Source organism: Nicotiana attenuata, unplaced genomic scaffold, assembly GCF_001879085.1.
Source record: "Nicotiana attenuata strain UT unplaced genomic scaffold, NIATTr2, whole genome shotgun sequence".
Lineage (NCBI taxonomy): Eukaryota > Viridiplantae > Streptophyta > Magnoliopsida > Solanales > Solanaceae > Nicotiana > Nicotiana attenuata.
The window spans coordinates 947,956-961,170 of NW_017670234.1; the positions used below are offsets into that span (position 1 = coordinate 947,956).

Consider the following 13,215-nt stretch of genomic DNA (forward strand, 5'->3'; position numbering starts at 1 on the left):
AGGAAGTAAAGAAGGAAAATGTTGCAAGTTTCATCCGAGTAAACATTATCTATCGTTTGGCATTCCTCGTTACAGAATAACGGATAATGGAAAGTCATTCGATAATAGGTTGATGAACAAGATTTGTGATCTCTTTGGCTTCAAGCAACGTAACTCTTCGATGTACAATGCTGCTGCCAATGGTCTAGCTGAGGCATTCAACAAGACTCTATGCAACTTGTTAAAGAAAGTCGTTTCCAAATCCAAACGAGATTGGAATGACCATATGGAAGAAGCTCTATGGGCATATAGGATGACTCACCGTACGCCAACACAGGCGACTCCTTATTCACTCATTTATGGAGTCGAAGCCGTCTTGCCACTTGAGCGTCAAATACCTTCGTTAAGACTGGCTATTCAAGAAGGGATCACTGATGAAGAAAATACTCGACTTCGATTAGTAGAGTTGGAGGCTCTCGATGAGAAGAGGTTGGAAGCTCAACAGAGTCTTGAATGTTATCAAGCTCGATTATCTCGCGCCTTCAATAAAAGAGTTCGCCCGAGATCCTTTCAAGTAGAAGATCAAGTCCTTGCCATATGAAGACCCATAATTACTTCCCATAAACCTGTAGGGAAGTTTACTTCAAAATGGGATGGGCCATATGTCGTACAAGAAGCTTACTCAAGTGGGGCTTACAAGTTGGTTGATGTAGATGGCATGAGAATCGGCCGTATCAATGGCAAGTTTTTAAAGAAGTATTATCCTTGACGCACGAGCCTAAACTGCAAGTTATAACGCTCCTCAACGCACGAGCCTAAACTGCAAGTTATAATGCTCCTCGACGTACGAGCCTAAACTGCAAGTCATGACACTCCTTGACGCACGAGCCTAAACTGCATGTTGCTACACTCCTGGCCCGCATGAGTCTAAACTGTGTACGGCCCCTGCAAAAAAAAAGAGTCCGCTAGGTTGAAAACTTCGAAAGAGGCGGCCTAGGCAAAAGTTAGGACGTAAAAAAAAAAATCTACCCAGTCTGAACTACGGTATGACTTGATCCTCTTCACTGAGGTACGTAGGCAGCTTAGAGTTTCATTCTAAGTTCAGTCGCATAAGTTCAAAAGATACATATTGCCCCAATTGTTGTCCGAGTGAAGTATGGAGGAATGTAAAATCAAGCTGAAATGTCATCCTCCTATTGAACTTTGATCTCATTTGATTTAAAAGGGGAAAGCTTCCATGGTAAATTGGTGTCTTCAATGGAATGATTATAGTCTTTTAGGAGGCTACCAAGTATTTGCAATGAAGCCTGGTGATTCGTTATGTCTTCAAGTTCGCCAAACCTTCAAATTTTTGGTCTTCAAGTTGAAGTCTGCAAATCCGCCAGCTTTAAGTTAGTGTATTCAAGCCCTCCAAGTCCATCGGCTTCAAGTTGAAGTCCTTAAGTCACCAGAATTCAAGTTGAGTTGTTTAAGCCCTCGAAGTCTCCAAGTTGAAATCCTCAAGTCCGTCAGTCTTCAAGTTGAAGTCTTCGCGTTCGCCACCCTTCAAGTTGAGATATCTAAGCCCTCCAGGTCTCCAAGTTGAGGTCCTCAAACGTGTCGGTATTCAAGTGGAAGTATTTGAGCCCTCAAATTTTTCAGATTGAAACATCAAAGTCCGCCGAATCTTCAAGTTTGTCGATCTTCAAGTTGAAGTCTGCAAAGTCTGCCGAAACTTCAAAGTTTTGAAGTGTTCAACTCGACGCCATCAAATCCATGAAGTCTTCGAGTCGAAACTTTATAACTTTCCAATCTTAAGGTGGACATATAAGTCCCTTTGCACCTTAAGTCAGCTTCTTCGTGGGTTTGTCCTTAAAAGGAACTATAACTTTCCAATCTTAAGGTGGACATATGAGCCGCTTTGCACCTTAAATTGGCCTCTTCGTGGGTTTGTCCTTAAAAGGAACTATAATTTTCCAATCTTAAGGTGGACATATAAGTCCCTTTGCACCTTAAGTTGGCCTCTTCGTGGGTTTGTCCTTAAAAGGAACTATAACTTTTCAATCTTAAGGTGGACATATGAGTCCCTCTGCACCTTAAGTTGGCCTCTCCGGTAGTCGGGTCATTTTGAGAGTAATCTCTCCAATAGTCAGGCCACATTGTGAGTAATCTCTCCGGTAGTCGGGCCATAAAAGTAATCTCTCCGATATTCAGGCAGGGATGGGTACCATCCCCTTACACCCTAAGACCGTCTTCTTCATGTGTGGATCATCTTGTTGAACAAGAACATATCTTTCTCGCTTGATTTAAAAAAAAGAAAAAAGACAACAAAACAAGAAAAGAAGAAGAAGAAATTACCTTCGCGTTAATGCCTCTGGTCGTCAAAGAAACGAATTCAAGGGCAGCTTGAAGATGCCGAAAGATGATTGATGCTCAAAATACATGAGAATGTGGCTATTTATAGATTTCTCAAGGCAGCACATTAAGTGGCTTTGCCGATGTGGGATGACCGTAATTAAAGACCAAAAAGGATACATACGGTAAAAAATCATTCTACTATTTGGACAAGGACACTGTGAGGCGGTGCAATTATTCCATGCTATTAGACTGGTTGTAGGATTCTAATATACAAATCTGAGGTGCACTTGACTCACGTGAAAATAGGTGCAAGACTCTTTAGACTTTTGCTAGCAGTTAATTCAGCAACTGCCACAAGAAAAGGAAAATTCATTCACGCATTAATTTAAACCAATTTCACATTTTCAAGAGGCATTTCAAGAGGTGTATGGACAAATATGTATCCCATTGTATTGTATACGCATATAAAGGATATATGTGTATGTGCGTTATACTTCAAAACTTGTCACGGATGTAAGGTGATGACATACCTCGGCAAAATTTGAAGTAGGGGGCATTTGTAGGCATATAAATTTTATTAAAATTAAATCCATAAAATAATTTGGATTATATTTTAAATTCAAGATATATTGGTCCAAATAAATATTATGGGCTAATATAATGGAATTATATAAATAAGCCCAATATATATGGGTTAAATAAATAAGTCTTAATCCATTGGGCTAGCCCATTTAATTGGGCTAAAGTGATGAACCCACTTCATTAAGCCCAAGATGGCATCTTCCTAGAGGCCCAGTTTGGTGCCACGTGTCAAATGATGTGGCAAGCCAAGTCAAGCCGAAGAGCCAATAGGACCATGCCACGTGTCAAAATGACAAGGCATGCCCAGTCACACTGAAAGGCCAATGAAACAGCGCCACGTGTGCAAGTGACATGTTCTGGCCAATCAAATACGGCCATGTCACTCTTTAATTTGATTGGTCGGAAAGAGTTTGTTCTTATCACAACTTCTCCCTTCCACAACTATAAATAGGGGTCTTCATAACTCAGAAAAGGGACAAGAAGTTATAACAAGAAGCGGGAAAGAGCTCGTGGATCAAACACTGCAAATTCCTCCACAAGTTTGAAGCTTCAAGCAATCAAGTTTCAATCTTCAAGCAATCAAGTTCAAGCTCAAGAACGAAGAACAAATCAAGTTCAAGCTCAAGAACGAAGAACGAATCAAGGTCAAGTTCAAGCAATCAAGCTAAAGCTCAAGAACAAGATCATCGTTCGTGGCGACAACTACATATTCAAGATCAAGCTCAAAGGCCCTTGAATTTATTTACTATTGAAAACAAGAATCAGAGGATTCATAGAGATTGTAACACTCAAATATTCGAAATAAAATACTACGATTGTTGCGATATTTTTCGGTCTTGATTTTATTTTCTCGACGCAAATTTATTGTCTACAGTTTGTGAACGGGTTGAAATTCTATAATTAACGGCTTACCGATTTGGGGCGTATTATTCAATTTCCTAATCGGATAAACTGTTAACTCATTAAGAATTTTTATATTTATACTTTTACCCCTATGTATATAAAATAATATTTATTGGTCAGTCTAAGGTATATGGAACCCGTTATGATCTGGTAACAGATGTAGACTTTGATGTAGGATTGGATTCAAGTTAGTTTAAGTATAGTACTACTTGTCTGCTACTTCCATATATACAAGTATATGATTTAAGCTAAAGGTGATTGATAATCTCGTTGCCCAAATACTACACCCACTCCAGCTTTGAACGAATTTGATTTGCAAAGACAAAGCAAAATCAAGAAATTTTTACCTTACTCAGTTAGTTAAGCTTTGAAGAGTGCCTTTATTGGGGTTCAATTTCTATTTTCTAGTTTTACTCGGATAGTTCAGTTTTCAACACACAAGGCTTCATTTACTTCATCCAGAATCATTGCAAAGACAAAGCAGATGTGATGCTTTAATCCAAATTTTTCTTTAATCGCTAATCCGATAAGTCGCCCGATAATCGCTAATCCAACACAAATTCACCTGATGTCTTATTGGTCGACCAGCGGACTACTATATTTATAACCAGTTAACGGATAAGCGAAGTCGTTAGCGTAAATATCTGCCCAATTCGCTCGATAAGCACCCCTAAAATACTGTATATGTGCTGAAATATAATAGTAACAACCTGGGGCGACTCAACGATAATGATGGCCTTAAGCCAAATTTTAAGAGTAGACCTTAAATTTCATAAATAAAATTTATATGTTTTTATTTGATTGATTTGTTTTATTTTTGCAAAGATGGAGTATAGACCCTATACGTATCTTTACTATCTACTCTGTATCCTGCTAGCTCCCACCATTGAAGGTGTCTGAACTCTACTCACTAAAGTTTCGGCAATATTAATATTCATGGTTAATATAATATTTTTATAAATTCTCACCCTCTAATGATCTCAATCTTGCTAAGTATATATTAAAATATAATCATATATTTGAAATAGTCCAAGTCTATTTTGAATTTAAAAAGTGTCTCGGTTTACTCTTTATAAAAAATATCAACTCTAAAAGATAGTACAAGAGACTTTATTTTTACTATTTTCAATAACGTCATTAAATTGTTCTTTTTTACATATTGCTTATTTATTTTGAATTTAAGTATTTCTCTAAATAATATGAGCTCTATCACTTTTCGGGAAAAAAAACATAAATCTAGTATTTGTGAGAAAGCACGGGAGAAAAATATATTTTTAATATTCTGATCAAGTATAATAAAATGAGCCCTATTTATACAATACCTATCCTACTCCTATTCTCTGTGGGACTAGGACTAATTCATATTATTTACATAACTTTCTACCACACTCCCTCAAGTCGGTGCATACAAATCATATGTACAGAGCTTGTTACATATGTAACTAATACGAGGACTAGTAAGGGAATTGGTGAAAATATCTGTAAGCTGATCATTCGACTTCATAGACTTTGTAATAATATCTCCTGATAGTATCTTTTCTCTGACGAAGTAACAGTCAATCTGTTTAGTTCTCTTATAGAACACCGGATTTGATGCAATATGAAGGGCAGCTTGATTATCACACACAAGTTTCATCTCCTGATCTCACCAAATTTCAACTCCTTGAGCAACTGTTTGATCCAAACTAGCTCACATGTTGTCATAGCTTTTACTCGATATTCTGCTTTTGCGCTAGACCAAGCAACCGCATTCTGTTTCTTGCTCTTCCAAGATACCGAATTAATTACCTCATACTAAAACACAATATCTAGACGTAGAACGTCTATCAGAAGGTGATCTTGCCCAAGCAACATCTGAGTACCCAACGATCTGCTCATGACTTCGATCCTCAAACAATAATCCTTTGTCAGGAGCTGATTTTATATATCGAAGAATGCGGACAACTGCATTCCTATCAGTATCATAGTAAGAATCTATAAACTGACTCACAATATTCACAGGAAAGGAAATGTCAGATCTAGTCATTATGAGGTAATTTAATTTACCAACCAGTCGCCTATATCTTGCAGGATCACTAAGCAGCTCTCCCTGTCCTGACAGAAGTTTAGAATTCGGATCCATAGGAGTATCAACAGGTCAACAACCTGTCATTCGTGTCTCCTCAAGAATGTCCAACACATACTTCCTTTGTGAGATCACAATACCTGAGCTAGATTGAGCGACCTCAATACCTAAAAAATACTTTAATCTACCCAGATCCTGAGTCTGAAAGTGCTGAAAGAGATGGTTCTTCAACCAGTAATACCATCCTGATCAATGTCGTTAATAACAATATTGTCAACATAAACCACCAGATAAATACAGAGATTAGAAGCAGAATGCCGATAAAACACAGAGTGATCAGCTTCACTAATAGTCATGCCAAACTCCTGAATAATTGTGTTGAACTTACCAAAATAGGCTCGAGGAGACTGCCTTAGACCATAGAGGGATCGGCACAACTGACATACAAGGCCACTAGACTTCCCCTGAGCAACAAAATCAGGTGGTTGCTCCATATAAACCTCATCCTCAAGGTCACCATGAAGAAAAACATTCTTAATGTCCAACTGATAGAGAGGCCATATGGCGAACAACAACCATGGATAGAAAAAGATGGACTGGTGCTATTTTAGCCATAGGAGAGAAAGTATCACTATAATGGAGCTCAAATATCTGAGTATACCATTTGCAATAAGACGAGCCTTAAGTCGATCAACCTGCAATGTGGACCAACTTTAATAGCATACACCCAACGAAAACCAATAGTAGATTTACCTGAAGGAAGAGGAACAAGCTCTCAAGGACCACTCGTATGTAAAGCATATATGTCGTCAATCATAGCTTGTCGCCATCCTGGATGAGACAGTGCTTCACTTATAGACTTAGAGATGGAAATAGAGGACAAAGATGATACAAATGCATAATGGGATGATGACAGATGATGATAACTTAAGCCAACATAATGGGTATTACAATTAAGTATGGACTGTATAACTTTTCGAAGTGTAATTGATTGACTAGGAGGAGGCAAGTCCGCAGTAAGAGCAGGGTTAGGTACAAGGCGTGAATCAACTGTGCCTGATGTTAGGCGTGGACGACAATGATAAGTCATGAGTGGTAGAGCTGTAGGTGGTGGAGCTGGAATGGGAGTTGTAGGTGGTGGAGCTAGAATTGGAGCTGTAGGTAGAGGAGATAGAACTGGATCTGTAGGTGGTGGAGATAGAACCGGAGCTGTGGAGGAACGTGAATGTGAAATAGTGAATGAATCTCCAAAAGATAGAAGATATTTAAGTAATCACCTGGACATGTGAAGTATGATTGGGTTCCAAAGAAGGTAACATCAGCAGACATAAGGTACCTCTGGAGGTTAGGTTAATAGCATCAATATCCCTTTTTCATTCTTGAGTAACCCAGAAATATGCATTTAAGAGAACGAGGAGCTAACTTATCTTTTCCCGGAGTAAGGTTAGGAACCAAATACGTGCTCCTAAAGATACAGGGTGGAAGAGAGAACAAATGTGAGTGGGTAAACAAGACAGAGAATGAAACTTGATTCTGGATAGCTAAGGGTGTCATACAATTAATAAAATAACAAGATGTGAGAACTGCATCCCCCCAAAAATACAACGAATGATGAGATTGTATAGTAGGGTACGAGCAGTTCCATTTGCTGAGATATGTATGGAAAAAATGTTTGATGAATGATTCCATGAGAGTTCATAAACTACTGAAATGGGGAAGACAAGTACTCTAGGGCATTATCACTACGAAATGTGTGGATAGAAACCCCAAATTGATTTTGAATTTCAGTGTAGAAGGTCTAGAAAATAGAAAATAGCTCGGATTGATTTTTCATCAAAATTATCCAAGTGAACCTAAAATAATCATCATTAAAACTAACGAAGTAACGGAATCCCAAGGTAGAACTGACCCGACTAGGGCCCCAAACATTTGAATGGACTTAAGTGAAAGGTGACTCTACTCGATTATCAGAACACCTGGGAAAATAGGATAGTATGCTTACCGAGCTGACATGACTCACACTCTAGAGTGAACAAGTGAGATAATCCAGGTACTATTTTCTGAAGTTTTGACAAACTAGATGTCCCAACAATTTATGTAATAAATCTGGTGAATTAGTAACATGACAAGTTGTTGAACAAAGACACAATGTGAGTCCAAGTAATTTGCAAGTATAAGATAATAAAGTCCATTTGATTCACGTCTGGTACTAATGATCCGCCCCGTACTGCGTTCTTGTATAAAAACAAGGTCATCAAGAAATAAAATAGAGCATTTAAGTGATTTGGCTAAGCGACTAATGGATATGAGATTAGAAGGGCTTCCGGGAACATAAAGAACTGAATCTAAAGGTAAGGAAGGAAGTGGACTTGCTTGACCAATTCCAGTTGCCACGGTTTGAGACCCGTTGGTCATTATGTCTGTTGGAAGAGATTGAGAATATGAAATAGTAGTGAAAAAAGATTTGTTACCAGACCCAAGAATCAGAGGATGAAGATTGGGAGACACAAATCACGCTATTACCTTTTTGAAAAACGGAAGTTATTTCTGAAGATATTTGTTCATGCTTTGTACTGAAGGAACTCAATATAATTCGATAGAGAAACCATCCAACTATTCATAGTATTGGATCCCATTTCGCTACAATCAATTTCTCAAATTCTTGACTAAAACTAAATAATATACGAAAAACACTGTTCACAATAGGGGGAAGTATTGTTCACATCGGAATCACTATTCACGTTGGAAAAAGTGCACTGTTCGTGCCGAATAAAATAAAAGTTGTTGGAATTAGATGTAACTTATATGAGTAGGCTCAGAATTGCAGGGGCAACACACTGTCCAAAAGAAGTTTTGTCAAAATCTGGCGGGAAATATCCTTACGCGCCCGTGCGTGGACGTCGGAATTTCGCCAAAAAAATTCTTCCAGATGCGCATGAGGGCGCGTGGATGATCTTTTGCCAGAGATTTTTGTAAGGGTCGGTCGCCGGAGGCTTATCTACTTCGTTGTGGTGTTGGTTTTTACGCAACACTGACGGATACTATTCTTCTTCTAGACAGACCTATTTTTGTCGGAAAAAGCGCTTCCGATTGATTGATTTCTCTTTCTGGAGTCATTGGATTTATACACAATGATAAATTTCTCACGGTTGCTCTGATACCATGTGAGAAAACACAGGAGAAAATATATTATTAATATTCTCTTCAAGTATAATACAATGAGCCTTATTTATACAATACATATCCTATTCATATTCTATGTGGGACTAGGACTAATTCATATTATTTACATAACTATATTATAATATCTTTTTAATAATAATAATTCTACAGTATATGTGTAATACTAAATAAAGCAAAATCTGGGGCCTTCAATTTGGGGTTTGGAGGGGGGAGGGGAGGGGGAAGAAGGGGATAAAACAATTGCATTAGTGGCCTCCCCTAGAGTCGACACTGATCACAATTAAAGCTAGATACTGCAAATATATTAGAAAAGTTTCAGCACATAAACCAATAGCTAGGAGTAACTATTAAAAATTAAAAGGCTGAAAATTTGCTCCTTGGACTTGAATTGATATGGGAGAGTTTAGCTAATTACTAGCTTATTCATGAATCAGTAGAGGGTAGATATTAATATGCTTCCAATAAGATCCTCAGAAGAAAAACTTCTAATAGCCCTAAAGTAGTAAGGGCAGAATCCATAATTCAAGAAGAGTATTTCTGATCTATTAAAATTTCTCACCATAATAACAAGGAAATTAGGAAGACATGGAATGCTGTAGTAATGTTTTTTTGTATGTATATACAACCAGTTCAAGATGAGTCCATAAGATTATGTCTTTAATTAGATGAATCCTTGACCAAAATCCCATTCACTATGAATCATGTTAGTAACTTTATGACTTCTGGATGTACCTTTTCATGATCTCTCTTAATGTCTGTTTAGCTAAGCTCCTCTAAAGTTAAAAACACTTTTGTTTTCACAGTTAAAGTGTTTGGCCAAGTTTTAGCAGAAAAATAAAGTGCTTTTGAGTAGAAGTAAAAGCAGTTTTGGACAAGCAGAAAAAAGTATTTTCTCCCCAGAAATAATTGTTTGAAAAGCACTTTTGAGAAAAATACACTTAGAAGCACATTTTAAAAGCTTGGTCAAACACTAATTGCTACTCGAAAGTATTTTCCAAATTAATTAGCGAAACACAAACTGTTTCTCGCGAAAATTACTTTTGAGAAAAAACACTTCTCACTTATTGCCCAAACTAGGATACTTTATTAGAGTCATGTCATAAACTCTATTTGATGTTAGCATGTGTAAGCTACTTAGCTAGTGGCTCAGACCAAGTGCAAACAACTTTTTTTCTTCTTCTTCTTCTTTTTGTCAGACTGATGTTGTGTTCCGGCCAATTTGTATGTAGTGATAAAACTAGGAATTTCCATCGGGGGGGTAAAAATCAATAGACTAAACTGGAACGATTACTATGCGATCCGTTTCACTTATTTGAAATAACTAAACTTTATCTTTCAAGTAATGAATTACTTTTCCGTTTTCTAGGCCAAAAAAATAAAAACAATATTATATCATACTAGGATTTGGATATCCCACTTACAATGTTTGGGCCCCTGATGCCATTCATAAGTTTTTTCTTATATCAATGAGACTCAACAGTTTATATATAACTGAAGTCCTATTTGCTCAATCAAATTCGTGCCCTACTTGTTCCACATAATTTTTTCAAAGAAATTAATTCTATCTTCTAGCTTGCACCGCCGCTGCTTGCATGCATATTAATTATTCCATAAAGTATTTGTTGTCTATCGGAAACAGTTCTCTACTCCTCCGGAATAGGGATAAGGTTTGCGTACACACTATCCTCGTCAGACCCCACTTGTGGGATTCCACTGGGTTGTTGCTGTTGTTGTAGAGTATTTGTTGTTGTCTTTTCCATTAGTATTAGTATCATCCAAGAGCTAACAACATGAAGAATCTATGAAATGCTGGATTGAATAAATCTTGATTGTATTGCCTTGCCCACTTGAATTATTAATAAAATAAAAATAAATCTTTGATTGTGTATATGGGGTTAAAATGGTCATTTCTACTTGGATAAATGGAATAAGCTAATTTCAGGTAGCTGATGTAAAGCTTATGTAATCTTCTTTGGTTGTATGTTACATAAAGACAGCTGTTTTCACAAGCTCAGGAATTGTTTTAAATAAAGAGGGCTAGTTTGGGAATAATATATGTGAGATAGATACACATATAAAACAGCCTTAATCTTTTAACAACTTATTATACTATTAAGTTATATGTTGGATGGTTCTGTTATACAGTTGAAACAACCTTGAAAGCAACAGTTGAAACCTTCAACTGTTTCTCACAACAGAAATTCCAAATTTCAATAAATTAGAGAAATCTGACTTTAGTTAAAAGCCTTATATTAATGACAAAAGAAATTGACAAATTTCATGTGCATGATTTTAGGGATGAAGTGTATTTGGTCAAATATAAAAGGAGAATGGATTTATAGCAGGAGCCAAGAAATGTTCAAGAGTAGGCCATAAACCAACCTCTCCAGTTCCTTAGAGACCACGTTTCTATCTCTCTTAAAAATAAGCTTCTGTTCTTAATACTGCTTTTTTTCAATCTTTAATTAGAATTCTCAAAGTAGGAACTGTTTGGCACAAACCCATTCAGATTTTAAAGGCAGTTAGTTTTACAAATCATTGGTATTATATATAGGGAAGAGTAGAGTTTTAGGTATTAATGGAGAATTTTCTTGGACCTGTTGTTAAAGAGGAGGATCAGCAGCTACAGTTGCCACCAGGATTCAGATTCCATCCTACAGACGAAGAGCTGATAACTCATTATTTGTCTAAGAAAGTTGTGGATAACAACTTTTTTGCTATTGCTATTGGAGAAGTTGACATGAACAAGGTTGAACCTTGGGACCTACCATGTAAGCTTCTCTTTTTTCTTTTTTACTAATCGGACCGACAAAGGGCTGAATTTGAGTGGATCGTGATTTTCTGTTGTTCCTGCTGTATTTTTCTATTTTTATCTCTGGTGATTGTTTTTTTGTTGTTAAACATAGGGAAGGCAAAAATGGGAGAAAAGGAATGGTATTTTTTTTGTGTGAGAGACAAGAAGTACCCAACAGGGATGAGGACAAACAGGGCTACTGCTGCAGGTTACTGGAAAGCTACTGGAAAAGACAAGGAGATATTCAGAGGAAAATCTTTGGTTGGCATGAAAAAAACTCTGGTTTTTTATAGAGGGAGAGCACCCAAAGGAGAGAAAACAAATTGGGTCATTCATGAATATAGACTAGAGGGAAGATTGTCTCTTCAAAACCTACCCAGGACAACAAAGGTACTGAATTTTCACTCTTTCCCCTGTTTTTCCCCTGTTTCATTCAAGAATCCTAAGACATGTTTCTATTGTTTCTTTAAACTATGCAGCAGAATGACTGGGTCATTAGCAGAGTATTTTATAAGAGCACTGGTGGAAACAAAGTCCATATTTCAGGACTTATGAGATTGAATTCAACTGAAACTGAAATGGGAAATTCTGTTTTGCCAACAATGTCAGATTCTGAATCCAGTCACGTGCACTGCTTCTCCAATTTCGTTACTGCTCAAAATAGCCAAAAAGATATGACCAATTATTTCAACAATTCTTCTATCCCTTCTCTTCCAAATAAATTTGCCTTGAACCTAACTTTACCAACTCAAGGTACCCTACTAAATCCTGGTTCATTTCCCATGCAAGATCCTCCAAGCCTTAGGAATTTATACCAGAATTATGGTCAGAATATGGTGCAGAATTTGAAGAAGGAGAAAGAGATAGTAAGTGTATCACAAGAAACAGGTGTGAGCACTGACATGAATAATGAATTCTCCTCATCAGCTGCTCTTGTTGGACCACAGTATCTTGACTATCTTTGGAATTACTGAAAAACTTGATAGAGAAAGACCAAATAAAGCAAAAAACAGAAAAGCAGCAGAGGAAATAGAACTAAGTAGGTATACATTGTGGAACTATCTGTGTGTGCATAGATTTTTCTAATTCTCCAAGGAGCATTTAAGATGTTAATAATTATCTCCCCTGCATATCACATAATACTATGTTGATTTAAAGTTTTTTCCTTCTCTTCACTTTTACCTGTGTATACAATCAAAATCGAACTCGTCTACGACATGGTAGGACAGACTCGAAACATGGCAATAAAGGACTGAAGAGCGACATCAAGTCCCACCGGGCTAGAACCCGGGGGCGGAACGCCTGCCTTCGAAGAATATTGAGGCCGTGATCCCGGAATCGATCCTAGCCTCGAACGAGCTCGAAGAAACAT

At 37.3% G+C, this 13,215-nt stretch overlaps 1 protein-coding gene across 2 annotated transcripts; it reads left to right on the forward strand.

Moving 5' to 3' along the window:
- Nucleotides 1-11,384: 11,384 nt before the first annotated feature.
- On the forward strand, nt 11,385-13,003 carry LOC109236330 (NAC domain-containing protein 100-like). 2 transcript variants are annotated; one of them, XM_019402502.1, is made up of 3 exons: nt 11,385-11,820; nt 11,956-12,233; nt 12,323-13,003. In XM_019402502.1, the coding sequence occupies exons 1-3, from the start codon at nt 11,628-11,630 to the stop codon at nt 12,815-12,817; spliced, it is 966 nt and encodes a 321-aa protein (XP_019258047.1). In that variant the 5' UTR covers nt 11,385-11,627; the 3' UTR covers nt 12,818-13,003. The 2 variants fall into 2 exon arrangements, with proteins under 2 accessions (XP_019258047.1, XP_019258048.1); XM_019402503.1 differs by having other exon boundaries at nt 12,326-13,003.
- The last annotated feature ends 212 nt before the right edge of the window (nt 13,004-13,215 follow it).

Excerpts from the sequence above, each read along its gene's own strand:
- LOC109236330 (XM_019402502.1), top strand. The coding sequence starts at position 11,628 with ATGGAGAATTTTCTTGGACCTGTTGTTAAAGAGGAGGATCAGCAGCTA. Across the intron at positions 11,821-11,955 it reads TGAACCTTGGGACCTACCAT|GGAAGGCAAAAATGGGAGAA; the intron begins GTAAGCTTCTCT and ends TGTTAAACATAG. Across the intron at positions 12,234-12,322 it reads ACCTACCCAGGACAACAAAG|CAGAATGACTGGGTCATTAG; the intron begins GTACTGAATTTT and ends TAAACTATGCAG.